The sequence below is a fragment of the Haliotis cracherodii genome, unplaced genomic scaffold (assembly GCF_022045235.1).
Source record: "Haliotis cracherodii isolate W230 unplaced genomic scaffold, xgHalCrac1.p SCAF_1, whole genome shotgun sequence".
Taxonomy (NCBI): Eukaryota; Metazoa; Mollusca; class Gastropoda; order Lepetellida; family Haliotidae; genus Haliotis; species Haliotis cracherodii.
In genome coordinates, this window is record NW_027266264.1 from 17838464 (window position 1) to 17864012 (window position 25549).

The window sequence follows — 25549 nt, forward strand, 5'->3', positions numbered from 1 at the left end:
GATCTACGCATGTGTATGTGTGTGTGTGTGTGTGTGCGCGCGAGCGTGCGTGTGTTTTTGTGTGTGTTTGCATGTTTAACGCCGCACTCGGCAGTATTCCAGCTATATGACGGCGGTCTGTAAATAAATAAATAAATAAAAATTACCAACAGGGCGACAGACAAAAAGGCTTATTGTTTAATCACCTTATAAATCAAATGCTGACTGCATGAGACTAAAATAAACCTTCACAGCCCTCACAAAAACTACGATCTCAGGTAAAGTGTTTCATCGTCATAACTTCAGCACTTTGGTCCTCGAGGTTCTGATGATGATGATGATGATGATGATGATGATGATGATGATGATGATGATGACGATAAAAATATTCCGACATTGTCGACAAAATCTGAAGCTGACCATGTTGACTGCCGCCAATGATGATTTTTGTTGTTTTATTAAAGAAAGTACTTAAACCAATTATCATTTAATCTAAATTCAGCTTTCAGAACCATTTGACTTAATTTTGGTGCCATCGTTGGTAGGAACGTCAAAGTTCAATCGTCTTTGTTCCAGGGATTCAGAAGGGGATTGTTCCGTGATTCCGCACATCTAAATGAAAACATCCTGACGCCGGCCGCGGCCAATGCATAATGTGGTCGTTATCACTGTTTGGTTAAACAAACAAACATGCCCCACCGCCCACGCCGCGTGGCATTGGAAGCTAGTTGTCAGTCATTAACTTATTTCGATATGATCGCACCAGCTATCACTACTCCTCGCATAGTCGCCATCGTGGCTGATTAGTAGATGAGCGCAGCTTAATTAAATGCCTTCTCTGCAGAACATTGGAGTAGACTGAGTAATCGACTGTACCCGGGACAATGTCCCGATAGCGCTGTAACTCAGCGTCTATGCTACTCTAAGCGATACAAAAGCATCAGTATTGATCCAATTGGGTAAACATATTTATAATTCCCGCCGGTGTCAAACTGGTGAATCTGTAGATCACTATAGAAGCAGCTGACTGACTTCACATCCTCGCTGGAGCTATCAGTACCGGGCGTTGGACGTTACTGGGTCCGGGACTGTAGCCCACCATGTTCCGTGGTGTGCGTCTGTGAGACTGTTCCGAATGTGCTTTATCGACGACCATTTGAATGTTTAACAATGTACCAACGATTTAAGTAAGTTGGAATAGTTTTACTACGGCTGCTATGTGAGAGTCATTCGCATGAAACACGCGGGAAGGAACGGCTGTGGTAACTGCATTGGTCGAGGATAGAAGGACATTTTAACATGATCTGTTGCTGAGGCGATGACGCCGATGTTGTCAACGTTTCTGCGATGTGTCTTTGTCACGGGTACGACAAAACTGACGTATAATTGACAGAACGTAAATTAATCTATTCCCATCAATAGATCAGAAATATTTCTCTTCGACATGGCCTGCGTATGGTGATTATATTAGCTACCTTGAGTGTAATGGTAGACACTCTGTGACGTCTCCGCCAAGTGTTGTTACTGTCGGTGTCAGGACGCAGCATCATGGGCAAGTTACAGGAGTTCTGTATACGACTTGACAACTCGAGGACAGTGTACACGTCGGGGGAGGTGGTGTCGGGCGTGGTCGTCGTCACCATCAGCGAGCCCATGAAAATGAGAGGTATGTTCTTTGACGGGTCCCGAAGTTCTATCTACATCCGACGTTACTTAATTTGAATAACAATTAATGTTTTAAATACGTATATCATGTGTATTAACTAAACCATTAATTTGTGTATGATAGAATGTTTGAAACAAACTATTTATACTATCATAAACAAATTATCACATCTTTGTCATTTCGATGTTCAGTGCGACACATGATCCTTTCTATAGAAAAGGGGTTGACAGCAACTGTTGTATCAAAAGCACGCCCATGTGGGCACCGTGCGCTAATGTGACCCCCGGCGCTAATGGCAACGCGCTTCCATCGCTATTTCTATGTAATGTAACTGGAATATATATTTTAAAACTATTTATCGACTCAAATCCTGACTTGAAGTACCGTTAATCGCGGCAGATGACTAAAATGTTTGATAATTTTTACATCAACAGCGGACCGGTGCTTGGTCTGTCCGACAATGGTTCTTTCTAATGGGCCTGTCACACACTACCGATGTACCTCGCCGTGACTAAACGGAGCAATAAATTTAACAACGTTGAAAAAATCGGCGGAGCTCCGGCGAGAAAGCGCTTTAAAATTTAAAATTGACCGTAGCAATACCGATGTAGTACCGGCGTTCCCGTTGTTCTACCGTTGTAAGAGACGATGTGCGTCCGAATACCACTTTTTCTGTCACCTTAGTGTTACCGATGCGCCGCCGATGTTATACCGATGTATCACCGTTGACCGGAGCTCTAGCGGCGTGATGTCGTTGCGGTGCCGATGCACTACCGGAGCTCCGGTATCACATCGGCGGCGTATCGGTACTACTTCGGTGGTATTCGGTAGTACTACGGTATAACATCGATACCAGTAAGGGACACATTGAGGCCACCGGAGAGCCGCCGATCCATTACGGGACGCTACCGATGCTCTACCGACATTAACGAAGCCATACCGAATACGCCGTTGGACTGCCGTTGTAGTCCCGTTGCTCGCTCCGGCAGCGAAAAAACTACTACCGTCGCTTGCCGTCGCTAATTTTTTTGCCGATGTTCCGACGATGTCCTGAGGATGTACTAGCGTTCTTAGCGATATGATACTGTTGCGCTGCCGTACTAGTACCGATCCCCTAAAATCGCCAAATTTGTGCTCCGGTATAGCTCCGGCGACCCAAATCGTCCAGGTGTGACAGGCCCTTAACTCATTGACTCAGCAATAGGCCCAGGACAAAGCGCTATTGATTTGTGAAAATGGCCTATTTGTAAACATTTATAAATCACTTGACTGTTAATAATGAAGATTACTCTTGCCCTTTAACTAGCACTTATTCTAGATATGCTACTCAGAAGAAGTTAAATTTGGTTGGTTGTTTAACGCGACACTCAGCAATATTCCAGCTGTATGACGGCGGTCTGTAAATAATCGAGTCTGGACCAGGCAATACAGTGATTGATATCATGAGCATCCATCCACGCATTTTGGATCGATGACATGCATCAACCAAGTCAGCGAGCCTGACCAACCGATCCCGTTTGTCGACAAGCATAGTCGCCTTTTACGGCAAGCATGGGTTGCTGAAGACCTATTCTACCAGTTAAAGATCACGGCCTTTCTTCATAGAGTTAATCTGGCATGAATCATTAACTGTACAGTCATATAAGAAATTCGGGTGCTCTTTAACTTCTTTTGAGTAGTTTATTGAAAAAACCCCAAAACATTTCAATGTTTATCAACGCACCATGAACGTAAATATTTTAAGAAAATAATCTGTGGAACTACCGATTATTTTTAGCATATATTGCAAAAAAATGTCGACACATTTGATCATATCAGCCACGATTCTGCAAACTGTAGTTATTGCAAAACATTTGCTTTAGTCGAGATGCATGGTGCGTCTGTGTAGGTAGCGTGTATAGCTTTTTAGCTGGAGCAAAGACATACTGGAGCCAATACACACTGCACCCAAATACACACCCACCCACCCCACCCCCCACCCCACCTTCTCCCTCTCTCTCTCTACCCCCTCTCCCACGACCCAACCCCGCCACATTAAGCGTTGTTACAGACGTACCACCTGATCGCTGGATACTGAAAGGTAGCACCGATGCGGTAGGTCGCAAGCTGGAGCTTTGTACGTTGGATGCCGTTCCCGAAAGCCAAAACGATAAAGTGATATAAAAGCTGGGTGTTAGGAGTGAGTCCTGGCAACGTTTTAATTGAGCACTACAGCCAATGTCACAGTTTGATTGAGCTTAAGTTGAAAATATGAAGTACCCTTTGCTCTCACACTGACTCATTAACTTTTAAAGAATTTCTTGATTATACTTCAACCTGGATAGTATCATAGTGAATAACACCACTCAGATAAAAAAAACCCGTAGATTCATCGTCGAACAGAGAAATACAGTATACTACGTTTATAAGGAACACGCTTATAACAAACTGACCGATATAACGAACTTATTGTCAGTCCCTACCATTTGTTTCATAAATGCTGTATACATGCTTATAACAAACTACGGTTATAACGAACAAAAATTAGCGGTCCCTTTGAGTTCGTTATAAGCGTAGTTTACTGTAGTTATGGTTTATGTGAATTTATTATCGGGCGAATGGTTGAGGTAGAAGTTTATGCGTTAATCCATTGATTCCCTATATAACTACATGAATCATTTATAGAATAAAAGCAAATCTACAAGCCTGTTAACGCCAGCTCCCCCCCCCCCCCCCCCCCATGTTTAGTGTGTCACGCCAGTGTTTATCGAGTGTATTCTCAGGAGAACGCTATTAAGGTATTAAATCACCACTCTCTCACAATCTCAACACCACATTAATTGCACGCCACCACACACCAGTATCAGCGGACATCAGGGAGCAATATAGCAGCATAATATATAAACCTTATCACAGATCAACTCAACAGAATAAAAAAGGACAGTATTGAACAATTGTGTAGACATCTATTTCTATCCCATGTGCTGTTTTCCCCTTGCCTGCGAATATATACAATATGGATTAGGAAGCTTCAGGTCATGGCGTTTAGTGGACCGGACTTAAACTTGATTGGACTTCTGATTCAGTTTCTCATCACTCATCAATTAAATAGATAGCGTCCTATATCCATGACATTAAAACGAGTAAGATTTATTCCGATATCAGACTTTACTACTGAAAACATCCGATAGCGAAACCCTTATCGCTACTACACAAGTATAGGGCACTCAGCCAATAACACGTCTTCCGGTAAAAATCAGCTCGTTGTGAACGTGTTCTGATTGACAAAATCTCGGAAACCGTTTATTGATAGACAAAAAACTGCCATGCGTGCCTTCAGTAATCTCTCTCTCTCTCTCTCTCTCTCTCTCTCTCTCTCTCTCTCTCTCTCTCTCTCTCTCTCTCTCTCTCTCTCTGAGGTGAGGTCGCCTTTGGCTATAGTTCTAAAACACCAGTACACAAATATAAGTATGTTGTTTTTAAATAAATCCTACATTATTATCTGGCATATATGTCCACTATGACATTTATTGTCTTCTTGTCTATTATGGGAATATGTCATGATGCCGATTGTGTCAGCTATCCACATATATACAAAGTACCAAGAAGCAGCTGTTATATTTCAAGGAAGGACTGTCCAATTTAGTATTGGTCCACGCAGCATTAGAGTAGTATGTCTCCCAGACCCTAGAGAATAATCTAAAAAGGGAATCCAACTCAAGTTAGAATAATTTGGTAAGTCTAGATTGCCCCAGCTAGAAATTTAGCCATGTTCTGGGATTCATTTGGATTATATTTTTATTTTGTAGATACATATTTTTTAACTCAGATAACTTTATTTCTGGGACTAATTGTTAGTCTATAGTAATAGTCAACAAGTGTAAAAGAGACAAGAGGACTCTACAATTCAGGGATACGAGTGACCTTTCAAGGCAAGGCAGGGGTCAACTGGAAGGAGACGGCCAATCAGGACGACGACGACAGTAAGAAGACCGTCGTGGTCCACTTCAACGCAGAGGAGATCTACATCAACCACAGGAAGCTGCTCTGGGGAGAAGGTAGGTGCATCTAGGTTGAGAGGAAGATAAAACTAGATATATCACGGGGTAGGTGCGTCTGTGATGGCAGGAGGATAGAACTAGATATATCACGGGGTATGTGCATCTGGGGTGAGAGGAAAATAAAACTAGATATATCACGGGATATGTACACTCTTCAAAAAAAGAAACGCATAGTTAAAAAATAACGATATATATTAAGCGGATGTAAAAGTATCTACACAGAATATGCGTGAACACAATCAAATAAAATTAGACACAGTGATCGAAAAAAGCATTGTCGTCATTGTCAGCATTAATTCAGTTCAGTCATTGCACATGTGTAGCCACAAGGGGGCGTCATGGTCAGTACCTGGTCACACCACCTCTTGCAGGCGTCACTGCTCGACACCTCCTCGGCACAGATTGCACAAGTCGTCGGATGTTTTCGCGGGGAATTCTTCGCCATTCCTCCTGTAAGGCGTTGTAAGTGTGTGGGGACGCTGGGGACGTTGACGGACGCGTCGATCAAGTTCGTCCCACAAATGTTCAATCGGGTTGAGATCAGGCGATTTAGACGGCCATGGAAGGGCATTGATGTTCTCATTAACAAGGAAATTAGCTGTTGCACGTGCTGTGTGGGGCCGAGCGTTGTCATGTTGGAACCGCTCCCTCTGGCGGTCCAAAGTTGGGAGGAGGTGGGGACGCAGAATTTGGTCTATGTATCGGTTTGCCGTAAGATTGCCCTGGACAACCACTAACTGTGATGTACCCGTGTAGGATATGGCTCCCCACACCAAGACACTCCCGCCACCAAATCGGTTCACCTGTCGAATGCAGTTCGTCGCAAAACGTTCATGTCGACGTCAGTATATACGTTATCTTCCATCCCGTCGTTGAAGAAGAAAACGTGACTCATCGCTGAAGCAAATGCGTCGCCAGTTCCTGCAATCCCATGCCTGTACTCTGTTGCACCACCGGACACGTCGTTGACGGTGTAGACGTCGCAAGACAGATCCAACTTTTGGTCGTCTCGCTCGAATTCCTACTTCCCTCAGACGAGTTCTGATGGTTTGGTCGGAAATTCTTCGCATACCAGGCACCTGTCCTGCAGTGTCAGTTGCTGTAGCAAATCGATCCCGAAGGTGATGCAACCGGATGTACCGATCCTGCGCAGGGGTGGTCACTCTTGGTCTTCCACCTCTGGGATGATCTTGAGTCGAATTAGTGCGGGTATATCGATCCCATAGTCTAAATATGGTGCTTTGGTGAACGTTGAAGTGTCTTGCAACGGCAGACTGGGACTCCCCTGCTTCCAAACGCCATATTGCGGTATTTCGGTCAGCTGCAGTTAATCTTGGCTTTTTTCGATCTCCGTTCACGTCAGGAAATTCGTAATGAACTGATGAATTTTGTACGGTCTTTTATAGTCAGTGTCTCTACTCTTGTTTCCAACATTTTGCACGTGCATTGTGCTGAAAACTATTTCTGAAAGCAATTTCCGTGCATCCTTTGCATTTTTGCTGACAAACGTTTACAAAAAACATTTTGAGATGTGTTTGCGCGCAATGCACAACAAACATGACATGATTAACGGGAATCAAACATAGAATTGTCTTTATGACGATTGCCGGGAAAAATCTAATTGGAATTCTCAAAACACCTATGCGTTTCGTTTTTTGAAGAGTGTACATCTGTCATGGGAGGAAGATAAAGCTAGTTATATCATCAATGATGGGCGTATAGTAATACTAGATAGGGGCACAAACATCTGTGATGGGAAGAAGATATAACTCGATATATCACGGGGTAGGTACATCTGTGTAGAAGGAAGATGAACCTAGATATATCACAGGGCAGGCACATCTGTGTAGAAGGAAGATAAACCTAGATACATCACGGGGTAGGTACATCTGTGTAGAAGGAAGATGAACCTAGATATATCACAGGGCAGGCACATCTGTGTAGAAGGAAGATAAACCTAGATACATCACGGGGTAGGTACATCTGTGTAGAAGGAAGATGAACCTAGATATATCACAGGGCAGGCACATCTGTGTAGAAGGAAGATAAACCTAGATACATCACGGGGTAGGCACATCTGTGTAGAAGGAAGATGAACCTAGATATATCACAGGGCAGGCACATCTGTGTAGAAGGAAGATAAACCCAGATACATAAACGGGGTAGGCACATCTGTGTAGAAGGAAGATGAACCTAGATATATCACAGGGCAGGCACATCTGTGTAGAAGGAAGATAAACCTAGATACATCACGGGGTAGGCACATCTGTGTAGAAGGAAGATGAACCTAGATACGTCACGGGGTACATCAATGTTGAGAGGATGATAATACTAGATAGATACGGGACAGGTATATCTGTGATGTGATGTGATGACATCATTAGCCGGAGCAGTGTGTATTCTAGCAGATATGATACAGCCGTGGCGAGACACATTCATTGTTTGTGTGACAGCAGCTATCAAATGGTCACTCGCCTATTCCAGATTCTGACAAGGACTTCTCGGCACATCTCCCCGCCGGACATTACGAGTTCCCGTTCAGTGTCCCCCTCCCTAAAAACCTCCCATGTTCCTTTGAGGGAGATCATGGCTGCGTCAATTACAAGGTCAAGGCCACAATAGACAAGCCGTGGAAGAGAGACCACAACGTCAAGATATTCTTCACCGTCCTCGGCATGTACGACCTCAACGACGACCCCCACGCCAGCGTCAGTAATCATATTTACCTTTACTCTCACTAATCACAAAAGTCGTACTCTATGGAGTTAATGCCATCAATGCTCTCTCGATAAATGCAGCTACGAATCCACGGCGTTTAATAACTTGACTTCTAAGTTTTTAATCTTAACCAATATAAAATTGAAATGTCAACGCCGAAGAATAACCTGCCGAAAAAGGATAACAGGGGCGTAAAAATCAAAATAGCGGTGAAAATTATATGAAGAGATCACTGTCAAACAAGAGTTAGCGAACAGGGTAAGCGTGTCCTGAGATGCTTGTCTCAGGTACTTCCGGTTCCGGTAATGGCTAGCTTTTGGGGGTTATCACGCGTCACGGAAACACATAGAATTCCATACATGGGCCCAACCTGCTATAGAGAGAAATTAACTCCAGTAATCTGTATTGTGGTGTGATAACATGACATAACTCATGTCTCGGCCAGGGGACATGCATTTCTTTATTCAGCATATGTGTGAGTTAAGTCTCTTTTACACCGGGTTTAGCAATACACAAGCACCATACATCGTCCTCACGCTGTGAATCGACCACGAACGCGTGTCGACCACCGCTTTAACCAATGAGTAAGCCCGACCCCGGTACTAATTCATTGAATCATGCTGTTACATTCCATCTTCGCGAGGCAAGGGACTTAACTGGCTGTAAAAATCCAGTTTCAACTGGACTATTATAGTCAGTTACTACCTTGCCTCGGGAAGATGGTTAAATTCACATTGTTTGAGATCCAACGTTTGGAGAAAAAATATTTCCAATATGGACAGTATTTAACATCCAAACAGCGCATCTACTTCACAAACTTGAATAGAGAATTGCATCCGAGGGTTGATATCAAATATATCAACACAAATCGATAAAAGTTTAAAACTCCGAGGCTACCCGAGGATTTAAACCTTTTTTTATCAAATATGTTTATATCAAAAGATACGAGGGAAAGATTCTATAAAGTATCGAAAATCAATCTTTTTCATTTTGTAAACAATAGTCTTAAGTCTAAATCGTACAGCTGACCAGCTTCAGTGTCAGAGAGATTTCATTGTCATTGTAATCGGTGACATCACAATATTCTGTAAAGCAGTATGACGCAATCTCATTGTAGTGGGGGCGGTCGGGTAGCCTAGTGGTTAAGCGTTAGCTCGTCACGCCGAAGACCCGGGTTCGATTCCCGACATGGGTACAATGTGTGAAGCCCATTTCCGGTGTCCCCCGCCATGATATTGCAGGAATATTGCTAAAAGAGGCGTAAAACCATACTCACTCACTCACTCACTCACTCATTGTAGTGATATCCCCTAGTGGATATCGCTTGATCTCACCCAGATGATATCTCCTGTAGAACACAGTTTTGGTTTAAAGTCCTTCTAAGCACATATCTACCAACTTGCAGGAGCCCATCGTGCACACTGCGGAACAGACGGTGTGTTGCGGGTGCTGCAGGGCCGGCTACTTCTCGCTCAACTACCACATCGACCGCCGCGGCTTCGTCCCCGGAGAGGAGATCCCCCTCACAGTGGAGGTGAAGAACAAGTCGAACAGCAGACTCCTGTCAGAGGTCAAGTTCAAAATGGTTTGTACTATGACCGCCAGTATGATTAATAGTGTAAGTGAATGTCCGATTCATATTATTGATACGACTCGCTGTGTTATGCACTCTACCCTATTGCCCTTAGCGATAGCCCTATCCAGCATCTTGAGCGTCTTCAGCGTTGTGTGAGTAACCGGTTTATGATTTTGCGCTCTAAGGCTCCTAAAACTACTTAATGCGCTAGTATACGGTCAAGTATAATGTTCTTTATATAGGAAGTACGCTCGCTCCTTCAAGGGCTCACAAGGTCGTATGTACGTACTGGGAATGGGGTCGTCTGGTGGTTAAGGCGTTCGCTCGTCACGCCGAAGACCCGGTTCGATACCCCACATGGGGATTCAATGTTTGAAGCCAGGTCTCTGATGAAGCCCATTTCTGGTGTCCCCCGACGTGATATTGCTATAATATTGCTAAAAGCGGCGTAAAACTATACTCACTCACTAACTGAGTCATAATACGTATGTGACAAATTAACCAAATGATTCTGACTGTTTTCGTATACACTGAAACCCCGTCCACATTAACGATAAGTGGTTGGGTGAAGACGTTCCAGTGGTTGTCATATATATAATGTGAATATATACTGTCTTGTACAATGGGCCGGTGTCCTCATTACCGAATAAACAATACATACAGTTGTCCGGATAGCGGGGTGTCCGTGTACGACAGTGTACTGCACATAAACTGCGTGTTGCTAGGTGACGACGTATTTCGCCCACGATGACTCCAAGAAACAGGAGGAAGAACTGGACAGGTTCGACATGGATCCGGTGACCGCCCACAGCTCGGGGATGCTGAAGACCACGGTAGACATCCCACCTACACCACCCTCTCATCTCATGGGCTGCAACATCATCGACGTGGACTACATCATCAGGGTACGGTCGTTTGTAGAGTAGCAAGTCAGAGCTGTAATGCCGTAGGTGGTTGAGGGGTTGAAGAAGCAGCATCTCATCTACAATATATTTTCCTGATGCTGGTTGGATTAAAAGAAATACATATAATACACAGTGATGGTGCACGACTACAGCAGTGGTAACAGTGGTCTTAGTGGTAGTAGCAGTGACAGTGGATGTAGTAGTAGTAGTAGTAGTAGTAGTAGTAGTAGTAGTGGTAGTAGTGGAAGTTATAGTGGCAGTAGTAGCAGTAATAGTAGTAGCAGTAGTAGAAGCAGTAATAGTCGCAGTAGTAGTAGTAGCAGTTGTAGTAGCAGTAGTAGTAGCAGTTGTAGTAGCAGCAGAAGTAGTAGTAGTAGTAGAAGTCATAGTAGCAGTAGTAGTAATAGCAGTAATAGTGAGGTGAGGTGAAATGGGGTTTAACGTCGCGTCCAAGACTTTTGCACTTATATAGCGACGAGCATGCAGGCGCGCGTGCGTGCGTGCGTGCGTGCGTGTGTGTGTGTGTGTGTGGCTGCTTGTATTATTCCACGGAGGCGGTCCTATTAGTAATAATAGTAGTAACAGTAGTAATAGTAGTAGTAGTTGCAGTAGCAGTAATAATAGCAGTAGTAATAGTAGCAGTAAAAGTAGCACTAGTAGTAGTAGTAGCAGCAGTAGTAATAGTAGCAGCAGTAATAGTAGCAGTAGTAGTTGTAGTAGTAGTAGTAGGAGTAGTAGTAGTAGTAGTAGTAGTAGTAGTAGTAGTAGTAGTAGTAGTAGTATAGTACAATTGAATGGATGTATGAACAACGACGGTCCACGCCATCTGTCGGACGGCCAGGTTCCCAAGTAGTTTCCTCTTGAGGTGCTGGGGATCTAACCTGATCCGGACTCCCTACAGAGAGTGTGAATGTATGTGTGTGTAAAGGAGGGGGGGGGGGGGGGGGGGGGGAGTAGTGGTAGTGTTTGTACGTGTAGCAGGAGTTGATGTAGTAGTGGTAAACAACGTAGAGATTCCGGGTAAGAATAGGTCCCCAACATTCTATGCTGTGATGGACTTAATGGATCGGGTGGCTTGTCATCTTACCCCGATGGCGTGGGTCGTTGCACTCAATATCAATATCAATCACTGGATTGTCTGGTCCAGCGCGGTTATTTACAGGCCGCCGTCATACAGCTTGAACATTGCTGATTGCGGCGTCAAATAACAAGTGGTAAGAGTACAATAGTAAAATACGTAGTGCCTCACAGAAGGAATATGGAAACGCAATAAGGATGTAAAGGAATTATATACTATGCAAAAACGGTAGGGGTATTTTGTTTTGAGGTGAAACTACAGAAAAATACACACACAAAAATGTCTGGCAATGAAAGAAAGTGATTTACATGGCAAGAATACTTCAGAGGAAATCAAGCTCCGAAACACAGCATGGTGACAGTCTCTAGTATTTCATAGTTGGACATACAAAGTATAACATTCACAATGCCTTCTACCAATATGTTTCTGTCAATATCCCATCTTTGATCTCTTAAGATGTAATAACAAATGTTTCAGGGCTGTGATTCACTTGCAAAAAGAAAGAATATCAACGATATCTACTATAACTATAAAAGTACTGTATTGGGATACGAATCGTATCACAACCATAGCATCGGGATAAGTATCGTGTCGCGACCCCACCGTATCGTTACACCTCCACCTTAAAGTTATAGTATATATGTATCCGCTTTGGATGAATTATTTCAGTGTTGTCTTATACTGTGTTCTCTACTCAAAATACAACAGATTTTTTATCATTGTCTATTTTGTATATGACTACTCCGGCTTCTATAGTTGAAAATAGTCCCTGACGGCTGCAACTGTGACAGCATCGAGTTCCACGACGAGATCCTCATCGGCACAATCCCACTACGACACGTGGTTGCCCGGATGTTGGGTGGAGAAGGATTATTCAACCTTACTGGTGACCGGGAGCAAAACGACATACCCTCACCTGGCGCCACGCCCTTTCCATGTAACGGCACATCGGGGCCGGGAGCCACGCCAATCCAGGACCCAGGTTCTCTTACTGTGCCAGCAGCAACATCGAGTCTCGCCAGCATAGCAATGCGTAAGTTCCATCTTCGTGTCTGAAGCACATGATGAGTGTGATATATCAATGAGAGTTAGGGTAAAAACCTCTTCCAACACTACATCACTTATCCCATGGCGCGTCAGCGTGAGAGGAAAAACCTAAGTGAAGAGTGCAGGCGTTAACTATTTGGGGGGAAATCCAAGAGTTCTGACAAAATGTCACATTCGGAAAAGATTCTGAGATTCGAACACACGACCAATGGTGAACATTTGTGACCAACTTGTGTTATTCCGATCCAAGCCCATCTTTCCGAGGCAAGAGAATTAACTGACTATAAAAGTCCAGTTTCCACCCTTACCGAACTAGGCTGGTATTATGGAGTTAGATTTTGGCTGGACTAACGAGTCTATGCATAATCCAATCAAAATCGAGCACTGAAATCGAAATCCGGTTCGTAAACTGAAATGCAGATTTCGGTCGATTGCAGGGTTTGCAAAGCATGTGCACCGCCAACTCGTTGTCAACAGATATTTTCCAAATCTTTTCATGTTTTTAATCAATGTGCTCATGTGATTTGATGAACTTCGCGATATAAGACCCGTTTTATTACAATCATTATAGACCTTGATTATCGATCAGATCGTCTTGACTGTAACCCGCCATTTTGTTTGAAACAAAAGCAAGTGACACGAGAGGTGGAAGCTGATTGGTCCATAGGAGAGGCATAGAAGGGACATAACTCGAAATAGCCACTGGCGCTACGATCGAGCCCAGGAAATCCAGCCTAGTTCGGCAAGGGTGGAAGCTGGACTTTTAAAGTCAGTTAACGTTCTTTCCTCGGGAAGATGATCCAAGCCTTGTAATTTACGAGAAAAGGCGAGGGAAACGAATGGGGACGTTTCGGTAAGATGACGTGAAACTACTTGACGAAGATACGTAAGGTATGCTTCAACAAGCAGGATGAGATCCTGCAATGTGAAGTGGAATGCATTATACGCGTCTTGTTCATTTCGTAAGAAATGCTAAATGTGTTAAAAAGGTTAGTTAAAAAGATTATATTTAAACGTATACGTCTTATACTAACGCTGACACATAACGTCAAAGGGGAGATAATTGCAATTGATACAGATATATTTTTAAACATTATTTTTCTGTTTACAACGCAGCACCCCCTGTGTATGCTAAATGCGTCCACATCAAGGGTAGCAAGCTTGATGACGACGACGTAGCGACGTCGGGAGACGCCTTCACGCCTCAGTACACGTTCTACAACTGGAAGCAGCTGATGGCACGGATGAAGGAGCAGGCGCATCGTCCACCACGTGACCAGATGATGGAGAGGGACGAGACAGACGGCAATGTCAACACTCAGGTCGTTATTGAAAACGGCGCAACACCGGAACCGGAACAGCCTAAGGATCCTGGGACTTCAGAAAGTGACGTAAATGTTACACTCAACGCGAGACAAGGCACAAACATGACCGTGAGGTTTGACACTAGTGTCAATGAACTACACGCAGATGACGATGGGAGAGTATAGGGTGGACACATTAAATCTTCCCTGTGACCTAAAGATGACGATAAAAACGACTGAAGAAAAAACGCTCCCCAGTCAACTATCTTAACAATCATAGTCCAGTGATCGTGGTCGTACAACATGGAGGTCAACACGGTTGAGTTTATTTCTATTCGCATCGGGCAGCTGCTGGTTATGTGTCACAGTTACCCAACGTACGCAACACTTTGTAATGAGACCAACATACCCAACCTCCCTTTCCCACCCCCACCACCACCCCAGTAAATTACAAGCTTGACATTCGGAGCTCATAGGAACTGCATGTACTCTGAAGATCCGGGGTAGAATCGGGTTTCAGTAGCCCAGGTTACTATGCTTGTCGTAAGAGGCGACTAACGGGATCGGTGGTCAGACTCCTTGGCTTGGTTGATGCATGTCATCGTATCCCAATTGCGTGGATCGATACTCATGATGTCAATAACTGGATTTTCTGGTCCAGACTCGATTATTTACACACCGCCGTCATATAGCTGGAATATTGTCAAGTGCGGAGTTAAACAACATACAAAAAAACCTCGTATAGTTCTATGTAACTATATGTATGTAACTACAATGACATGTCTCAATTGATTATGTCAGAACAGTGTTGTTTTCAAAAAACTTTTTGGCGAGCCTAAACACAAATGGATTGCATTATAGCGGCCAAAACCAAGTAAACCAACATCTTCCTTGCCTCTCTATTTCTTGAAAGTTGACCTACCCCTCCGGATCAGAATTGGCCCTCAGTACCTCATGTTTGAGGTGACAGACTTCTAAAATGGGTATTCGGTGGTCAGGTTTGGCTGATTGTGTCATCGCACCCCGACTCCACGAGGCGTTGGTCATGCTATACACCACAGGCCCAGACTCGACTAAATACAGGCCGCCGTCGTATTGGGGACACCGACGGCATCATAAAACCACAAACAAGTGAGGCTTCCGCAATATGTGCTGCTGATTGCCTTGTGGCTCAGAGGGACAGTACTGGATAGACACGCAAGTGGCAGTTTAATGACAGTACTCGTTTTATCTTACTTGTTATTGTGAATCGTCAATACGTTTGAATGAACACACTATTTACGGGTCCTTTATTAGTGTTAATAACAGATGTGCTCCTGTCGTGGTGGAAGAACCTGCTTATGCAATGAACAATATGGCAATGTTTCTGAAATGTGTAATCTATACCTTTCTGATTTTCCGTGTTTACACAGGCAAATGTTTCATACATTTTATACTATCTGTGTGTAGATATATTTGTATTGTGTTTGTCATTAAATGCTGTTGATGTAGCAGCCCTGTGTTACAGGATATTTCCCTCACTACACTGTACATACATATTAGATCCGTAAAGATCCGGGGTAGAATAGGTCTTCAGCGACTATGCTTGCCGTAAAAGGCGACTATGCTTGTCGTAAGAGGCGACTAACGGGATCGGGTGATTGGTTGATGCATGTCATCATATCCCAATTGCATGGATCGATGCTCATGATGTAAATCACTGGATTGTCTGGTCCAGACTCGATTATTTACAGACAGCCGTCATATGGCTGGAATATTGTTGAGTGTGACCTTAAACAACAAACAAACCAAATGACCCAGTAAATACAAGGATAAGGAACGCTTGATGTCCGACTATTGGGATCAGACCACCCGATCCCGTTAACGTTAGTCGCCTCTTACAAGCATAGACGCCTGTTATACGGCAAGCATGGGTTGCTGAAGACCTATTCTACCCTTTGTGGTAAACAAATGTAGTCTCGTTAGCTACTTCACTGGATGTGTCGCAATTTAATTGTTTATTAAATGATTAAAAAAGAATACCATAAAACAATATAACCTTGAATACTGCCGTTATCCTGGCTAAAGAAAAAGCCTTAATGGTCAGGCAGTTACCAGAATAGAGTACAAAAACACAGCACGATATGGCGGCGACTCGGTGGCGTTGCATACATACAGCTAGGGGACAGACCTCAACTATTGTGATAGTCGACTCACGGGGGCTAAATTTTACCATGACGATGTTTGGAGACCAGTAGTGGTACCGTCTGCACGGTAGGTTGTTGACCGTAGACGCCCAGCCGCACACAGCTCGTTTGTCAGTATGCTATTAAGATTGGGAACATCCGGGTACTGCCTTTTATCAAGCAAATGACCAATAAATGGTTTATCATCCTTAAATACGCTTTTGGTTCAGACAATATGATCGCGACAGACACTCTCACTCAGTTTTACTAAGTACATAATTGGCCTGTATTGTCGTTTACCTCGACGTTATATGGCTGAAATAATTCCGATGCGACGTTAAATTGTAACTCACTCACTCAGCAAGCCCAAACAGTTGCGGGCATATATCTCTATAATTTGATATTGATACGGTAGATGAATTCCACCCATTTACATTTGGCAGATTGAAAAAGCCTCGAAACGCTATCTTGTCGCTCTTACATAGGTACAGCTAGCCTTCAATTAACTGTCCCAACCCGAAACGTCTCCAAAGATCAAGTCTGCTGTGTCAGGTAATCAGCAAGGGAAAGATGACATCTGGAAGCTTCTCTCGCCGCCGCTGTTGGCTGCAGTTCAAATCTGGCCACCACAGCTTTTGATATTTTGTACCAGTATTTCAATATTTTGCTGCCACTAACAATTACATGTACTACAAATAAATATATTTACACAAAACCTACTTTGACGTAACAAGGTGAAATAGTTCCATGCACAGCATGCAGACTGGACGCGTTGCCAGATCGTGTTAAACAGTGCATGCCTGTCAATACACACAGACAGGGCGTACATTGTCCATGTTAAACCGTACCTGCCCATACGTACGGACGAGCCACATTTTGATCACGTCAGAAATAGTCAAGTATTAATTCGGAAATGTTATCAACATTTCTCTTACTGCATAATGCTTTTCTCTAAATTGTATTTCGTATTTCATTTCTGCGCGGAGTTAATGAGGCCAGTTTAATGACAACAGAGAACATCAATAATGTAATGGAAAAGAACTCGAAAGCTAAATGATTCTGACTGCTGTGTGACTCTGTGTGTGTGTGTGTGTGTGTGTGTGTGTGTGTGTGTGTGTGTGTGTGTGTGTGTGTGTAACTATGTGTGTGTGTGTGTAACTATGTGTGTGTGTGTGTGTGTGTTTGCCAGTGTGCGTGAGAGAGAGAGAGAGAGAGAGAGAGAGAGAGAGAGAGAGAGAGAATGTGTATTTGTAAGTCTGTGTGTATGACTGTGCGTGTGTGCGTGACACTCTCTGTGGTTAGCTGAGTGTGTTTCCGTATCATGACTATGACGTATTAGGGATATAAGTTGTATTATGCGAACATGTGGCGAAATTATACGTATTTTATATTCCTAGTAGATTATATAGGCCACACATGTGTGTATGTGTATTTTCTAAAGTACACATTTCTAATATATATATATTGGCTCGTTGACTACGATATGTTGTTTCGATCTATTTTATAAGCCAAATAGTAACCAATAGTAAGTATCATTATATAACACTAAAGAAAATCTTTGTATAGACCCTCTGACCGAATACAAAACGCTTCAGGTTACAGAGCAAACGGTAAAGAGTCTCTCTGAGCCATTGAACCGTTCTCACATTCACGTATTTAGCCTAATAAGGTCAAATGCATTAGACCGCCTCTTTGGTCGAATGACTAGAGCGTCTGCCCGGAGAGCGGAAGGTCGGGCATTCGATCTCCGTTCGTGTCATGCCAAAAGGTGTTAATAGCGGTACTTGCTACGCTGACATCACCTGGCGCTCGGCATTATGGGGACATCAAACAAGGACTGGTTGGCCGCTACTGGTCTCAACAAGCATCAGGGGAAATAATCCTCTACGGGTACCCTATACCTACAACCAAGTCAGTCAAGCATGTTGGTGTTATGCTGACTGATGACTTCACCTCTATGGAGAGGACGCTGGAAGCAAGCAATAAGCTAAGGTCTTGTGTGTATTCCATGTCACGCAAAGGACTAGGTCCAAGTTTTGTCAGTCTCGTTTGAGATTTATCACGGCTGTAGCTCTACTGAGGTGTCGTTTTGGATGCCAGTTGTGGGACTCTACCAGTTCTACTGAAATCCTCATACTTGAGTGATCCCATCAACATGTGACCAAAGTCACCCAAAGACAATATGGACTGATGTATGCATTTGCCTGTTGGAACTACTACCCTTTGAGGCCGAGATTGATAAATGCAAACCTTTCTTTTTGTAGATAACTTCATCAATATGAACCAGACATATCGTCTTCATCAGGTATTCATTATCAGACTACTATGTTATGTGCAGGGCCTATGTGAAAGGCCACGTGGATATACCTGATGTGGTGACAGTCATGCAGAAGTACAATCTGCGTAATGGTTGGTTGGTTGGTTGTTAAACGCCGCACTCAGCAATATTCCAGCTATATGACGACGGTCTGTAAATAATCGAGTCTGGACCAGACGATCCAGTGAGTGATATCATGAGCATCGATCCACGCAATTGAGATCGATGACATGCATCAACCAAGTCAGCGAGCCTGACCACCCAATCCCGTTAGTCGCCTCTTACGACAAGCATAGTCGCCATTTTCGGCAAACATGGGTTGCTGAAGACCTATTCTACCCCGGATCTTCACGGGTCCTGCGTAATGTACTAGATGAGTCCAGTACCTGTCCACGGGCTCCTTTCCCAGTCAAAAGATGCGGAAACAAAGTGTAAAAGCTGCTGTTATAAGGTTCCATGAGACAGCTTGGTGTGAACGAATTGCAAAGGATGGAGAACAATTTTGGTTCTCATTGATGCGCAAGAAATTTGTGGTTCACCCAACATGGGAGCTGGCCCAGGCAAATCCCAGGCAAATCCTGCAGGACTCCAGGCAGGATTCCTGCAAAGTTCCTGATCCATATCTGTGCCTCTATATGAAATCCTAACGACGTGGCATTCCTTTGTGAGAAATGTGGTAGAACCCACACAGACCCATGTGTCCAGGCAGTTGTTTACTGTGATGACCTTAATGATATACGGGATCAACTTTCGTGTGAACTGATCAGTATTGGACCAATAGGCTTTAGTGTATATCCCCACAGCCTCTCTGTTATTCGGCTTGTGTTATGCATCTGTCCTGTAAGGCCTGACTACTAACTGAACAAAGACGAGCCCGAACAATTCATCTCTGTGTATGGCAGTTATGTACAACTGATGTGTAGAGGAACTCGCTGCACTGATATAAAGTATAAAGCATTGACACAATGTGCCAGTAAGATAAGTCACATCCAAATTTGTATGTAACTACATAAACTCCTAATCATGTTATTGTAATCTCCCAACACGGGGGATTAATGAAGAATATATAACACTGTAAAATATCTCTGTATAGACCCCCTGAACGAATACAAAACGCTTCAGGTTACAAAACAAACGGTAAAGAGACATTGAACCGTTCTCACATTCACGTATTTATCCTAATAAGGTCAAATGCATTAGGCCGCTTCTTTGGTCGAATGAATAGAGCGTCTGTGCGGAGAGCGGGAGGTCGGGCATTCGATGCCCGTTCGCGTCATGCCAAAAGGTGTTATGGTAATAGCGGCACTTGCTACCCTGGCATCGCCTGAATTGACTGGTTGGCTCTGAGTCAGTATCTCAGTGGGCTAAAAGCGTAAGGAGATTAGTCCGTACTAGTACAAACGGGCAAATACATACGCGCGCGCACGAGTGCTTTCGCGTCGCTATATTAATGCGATAATCTTGAACGCAACGTTACACCCCATTTCACATCGAAACCTCAAATACATTAATTATTTATTACAAAATATCTTTAACAACACTCAGTATAAGATCGATGAACCACCTAAACAAAACATGGATAAATTGACGACGCAATGAAAATGAAATTTTATTGACACACTTGAGTCAAAGATGGTCGAATAAAGTCAAGACCTCATAATTATTAAATGGACAGGTAATCGCTTTTGAAAGTATATTATGAACGCTTCAAACAACTCTAAACAGTTTTTAGCGGTGTGCACTTACAATATTTAGAGTTACCGTTCACAAATGAGTACGCATGCGTTTCATTCATCATGGCCGATAGCATAACAAACAGCCTGTCAAACTGCCTCCTATCTTGACATCGAAAGGCGTGTTGTTTACAGATATAAACACTAAAATGGCGTCCGAATTTTCGCCAGAGATGGTGAAGTCTCTGAAACAAAAGGTATTTACATCTGCAAGAGATGGAATGGCTATCAGCATTTTCGCAATGCTGTGGAATCTGGATGCCAAGATCGTCGACACGGTTCTCAATCATTACACAGAAGAGGACGGGCAGAAAACAACGCCCCTCATCATAGCAGCCAGAAACGGTGAGGACAAAGTTGTACAAGTTCTTCTCAGCAACTTCCGTGTAGATCACGAGCAGACGGGAACTGTCAAGTTCGAAGGTTATGTGATCGAAGGTGCGACAGCGTTATGGTGTGCAGCTGGTGCAGGCCATTTTGGCGTCGTAAAGTTTCTTGTGGAGCACGAAGCCGACGTGAATCACCCAACGCTTACAAATTCAACGCCACTCCGTGCAGCATGTTTTGATGGTCGCCTCGACATAGTTCGGTACTTGGTTGAACATGGTGCTGATTTGACCATAGCTAACAAGTACAATAACACTTGCTTGATGATCAGTTGCTACAAGGACCACCGTGACGTTGTGACGTTCCTGCTGGAGAAAGGGGCAAACCCAGACTGCAAGGCTCATTGTGGGGCAACCGCTTTACATTTTTCTGCTGAATGTGGTCACTTGGAAATTGTTAAAGAGCTCATCAAGTTTGGAGCATCCATAACTGAAAATGACCATAAAATGACCCCTCTTATTGTTGCTGCAGAATGTGGAAAGAGTCAAGTTGTGAAGTATCTCATCTCTTTACCTGAGTGCTCAAAGAAAGATAAGATAGATGCTTTAGAGGTTTTAGGTGCATCTTTTGCTAATGACAAAGAAAATTATGATATATCAAAAGCATATCATTATCTTAAATTAGCAATGGAAGAAAGGTACAGATATCCACATAATATTGTTCATAAGCCACACTACCCTCCTGTCCCAGCATATGACAACTGGGTAGAATGCAAAACAATGGATGCACTTGAGGCGATAGAAAAAAATTATGGAGCCCTTCACATGGAATCATTGGCCATCCGTGAAAGAATTCTTGGTGCAGATAACCCAGAGGTTCCCCATCCAGTGATATTTCGAGGAGCTGTATTTGCAGACAGTGCCAGATTTGACAGGTGTATTGCATTATGGATGCATGCCATGAAACTAAGGCAGAGAAATAACAGAGCCATTCCGAAGGATCTACTTCGTTTCTCCCAGGTCTTTTCACAGATGGTCCATATAGGAGTAAGACTTGAGTTCTCCCCCATCCTGGAAGTGCTAGACCATGCAGGGAAGGAGATTGAGAGAGATATGGAGAGAATGGGAAAAGAGGATGAAGATTATCTGGCCCTGGTTGAAATTTATCAAACTAACATCCATACTTGCCTCTATCTGCTTGTAATAGCACTGAAAGTAACCAAGACCAAAGAAGAATTACATCAGCTCCACCAACTGGTGTACAGGTTTTTGAGACTGAAACCTGCTCTCAAGAATGGCTACTCGGCTCTTCACATGGTTGTTGATAGCGCAAGCATTGTTGATGATTTCCATGTCAACGATGTTGTGTCCTTTCCAAATTCACCTCTAGCAGCTTTGTTAGTTCGCTGTGGAGCGGACATCAATGCACAGGACCATGTAGGCAACACACCTCTCCATGTTATAGTACGCTACAATGACCCCATAGATGACTTTGACACGCTTCACCAGATAATACTGTCTCTGATTCGTGGAGGATCTCATCTAGATATGCGTAATTCGGAAAGGAAAACACCAATGCAGTGTTCCACAACTGGAGTGGCAGAGGTGATTCCCAGACAACACAATCAGATATTTCTCAAATGTTTAGCAGCCACTGCTGTAAGGGTTCACAACATCTGTTACAAGGGTCTTATTCCTCAGTTTCTGGAAGAGTTTATTGAACTGCATTGAAACTTCGGAATGACTGTCTTCATATTGTGATACTGGTGTAGTAGCTGAAAGTGACTGCTTTAGTTTGACTGTTTAGTTTGTTAAAATAGCCATGAATTACAATATAAACAGACAGTGTTTATTTCTGCACATGTGCTGTTATTGCCACTTTAAACACATGTGAATGCAACTAGTCATTAGCATATCTGAGTGCTCCTAATGTCATGGAAAGTTTGTTGACGTTGTTGACAGTCTAATTTTAGTTTATATGGACTATGTAATCTGTTCTAACTTTCTAATCTTTTTCTGATTCATATTGAATTTTAAAATTTTAATATGAATCTGACACTCCAATATAAATGTTAAACCGGAGTGCATCTTCCCAAGGCAAGGGAAAGTGGACTTTTAAGTCCGTTAACTGACTTAAAAGTCCGGTTTCCACACTTTCCGAACTAGGCCTGAATTATTGGGCTCTATCATAGCACCAGCAGTGGCTATTATGAGTAATGTCCCTTCTATGTCGATTTCGTTACAGGATTTTGATTGGACTCTGCATAGACTCTTTAGTCCTGCCAAAATGTAACTCCATAATACAAGCCTAGTTTGGCATGGTGGAACCTGGACTTTCATAGTCAGTTAACTCCCTTGCCTCAAGAAGATGACCAGAGTGTACATGGTGTATATTTCCCCAACCTAATAGATTTCATGTCAATGTTGTTGTCATGTTTGGTTTATGGATGGTGCTAGCTGTATATAGACAGATGATATGAATGTTAGACATAACAGAAGACAATATTGGACAAGAAATGAAATACATTGCTTGGCATTACTCTGCCGTGTCTTGTAGAGAAACGGTGCTTATTGTTGTTACCATGGTTACAGTTTCAAGACCCTTGTAGTGCAGGGTTCAATAAACCAAATTTTTCAGGAAGCCAACATGACAACACTTGTCCAACAAATAATTGGCTAGACTACAAAACATCACGCAAAGTTTTCACACCTTTTCCTACACTTTCCTACCAAATATTGTCTGTCATTCTGTTATGTGTCAGCAATAAGCATGACAATGAGATGGAAAATTCATATATTTTCCACTAGCCCATTTGCTAGCTAGTTGGACCACCTGAAGTATGGAGGGGGGGTCGGGTAACCTAGTGGTTAAAGCGTTCACTCGTCACGACGAAGACCTGGGTTCGATTCCCGACATGGGTACAATAAGTGAAGCCCATTTCTGGTATCCCCTGCTGTGACATTGCTGGAATATTGCTAAAAGCGGTGTAAAACCATACTCACTCACTCACTCACTCACCTGAAGTATGGGATTATTGGTTCCATTAAGTTTACTGTACTTGACTATTATATTGCTCTAAGCAGAATAAATTTCTCATTTGATACACATGAATTGAGATGTAGATTTACATGTATGAATATACATTCATTATATTTGTAAGTTGTAACAGAATTATGAAGTTATCCAGTTCAATTGTCTAAGTATTGAACTAGAGGTTCTCTGTATCTGGTTCCATGCTGCAAATCATCACAATATGATTGTCTAGACACACATTCTACATACTGTACAGGTCATGTTAGGCTTGATGTCAACATGATGCCAAATACGATAGGATTGATTATGAAAGTTGAGCAAGACTGTATATTGGGCACAGCAGTTTATAATGCTGATTGGCTCTGGGTGCAGGCTGTGGCCCCGAACTCGCATGCCACTTTGATCCTTGGGGTTAGTTGTGTTAGGGTTAGCATTGATCAAACACAACATTTGCAATCTGGGGTTAGTTGTGTTAGGGTTAGCATTGATCAAACACAACATTTGCAATCTGTAGATTTGGCCGCCCATTGCCAATCAAACACACCTTTACAATCCTTAGGATTGGCCACATATAGCCAATCAAACATGCCTTTACAATTCTTAGGATTGGCCACACATAGCCAATCAAACATGCCTTTACAATCCTTAGGATTGGCCACACATAGCCAATCAAACACGCCTTTATGATCCTTAGGATTGGCCACACATAGCCAATCAAACATGCCTTTACAATCCTTAGGATTTGCCACCCATTGCCAATCAAACACACCTTTACAATCCTTAGGATTGGCCACACATAGCCAATCAAACATGCCTTTACAATCCTTAGGATTGGCCACACATAGTCAATCAAACACACCTTTACAATCCTTAGGATTGGCCACACATAGCCAATCAACCATGCCTTTACAATCCTTAGGATTGGCCACACATAGCCAATCAAACATGCCTTTACAATCCTTAGGATTGGCCACACATAGCCAATCAAACATGCCTTTACAATCCTTAGGATTGGCCACACATAGCCAATCAAACACACCTTTACAATCCTTAGGATTGGCCACACATAGCCAATCAAACACACCTTTACAATCCTTAGGATTGGCCACACATAGCCAATCAAACATGCCTTTACAATCCTTAGGATTGGCCACACATAGCCAATCAAACACACCTTTACAATCCTTAGGATTGGCCACACATAGCCAATCAAACATGCCTTTACAATCCTTAGGATTGGCCACACATAGCCAATCAAACACGCCTTTACAATCCTTAGTGGTTAATTGATTGGGGTGTGGGTAAACTGTCTCAACTCTTTTAACGAAGTAATCAAAAATAATTTTGTAATCAATTGGGTGCTAATTGCTATGTAAACAGTCACTAATTATATGTGATAGTGTGATAAAGTGTTGGCTAATTAGATTACTCATTAGCCTAGCTGAGCTTCAAGCTGGCACTGCAAGTTCAATCCTCCATGCAGTGCTAATTGAAAACAAAAAATGTATGCCTTGTTGGTTGTAAGGTGTAGTTTTCCGAGAGTTATTGAGATCTGAGCTTAATAAGTATTGACTGTCAATTGGATAACTTCTTTGCAATGCTTGTCTAGTTCTTTACACAGAATATTGAGTGTATATCTGTATACCATTGAAACATGTCTT

General features: G+C 43.0%; 2 protein-coding genes across 2 annotated transcripts; both read left to right on the forward strand.

Moving 5' to 3' along the window:
* The first annotated feature begins 1527 nt into the window (after positions 1-1527).
* LOC139473851 (arrestin domain-containing protein 2-like) lies at positions 1528-15482 on the forward strand. Its single transcript, XM_071256625.1, has 7 exons — positions 1528-1645; positions 5536-5682; positions 8170-8393; positions 9809-9988; positions 10705-10884; positions 12719-12995; positions 14126-15482. Exons 1-7 carry the CDS (start codon positions 1528-1530, stop codon positions 14497-14499), a joined length of 1500 nt encoding a protein of 499 aa, XP_071112726.1. The 3' UTR covers positions 14500-15482.
* Positions 15483-20610: 5128 nt separating this feature from the next.
* LOC139473753 (protein fem-1 homolog B-like) lies at positions 20611-24342 on the forward strand. Its single transcript, XM_071256492.1, has one exon. The coding sequence runs from the start codon at positions 20678-20680 to the stop codon at positions 22583-22585; it is 1908 nt and encodes a 635-aa protein (XP_071112593.1). The 5' UTR covers positions 20611-20677; the 3' UTR covers positions 22586-24342.
* Positions 24343-25549: the final 1207 nt, after the last annotated feature.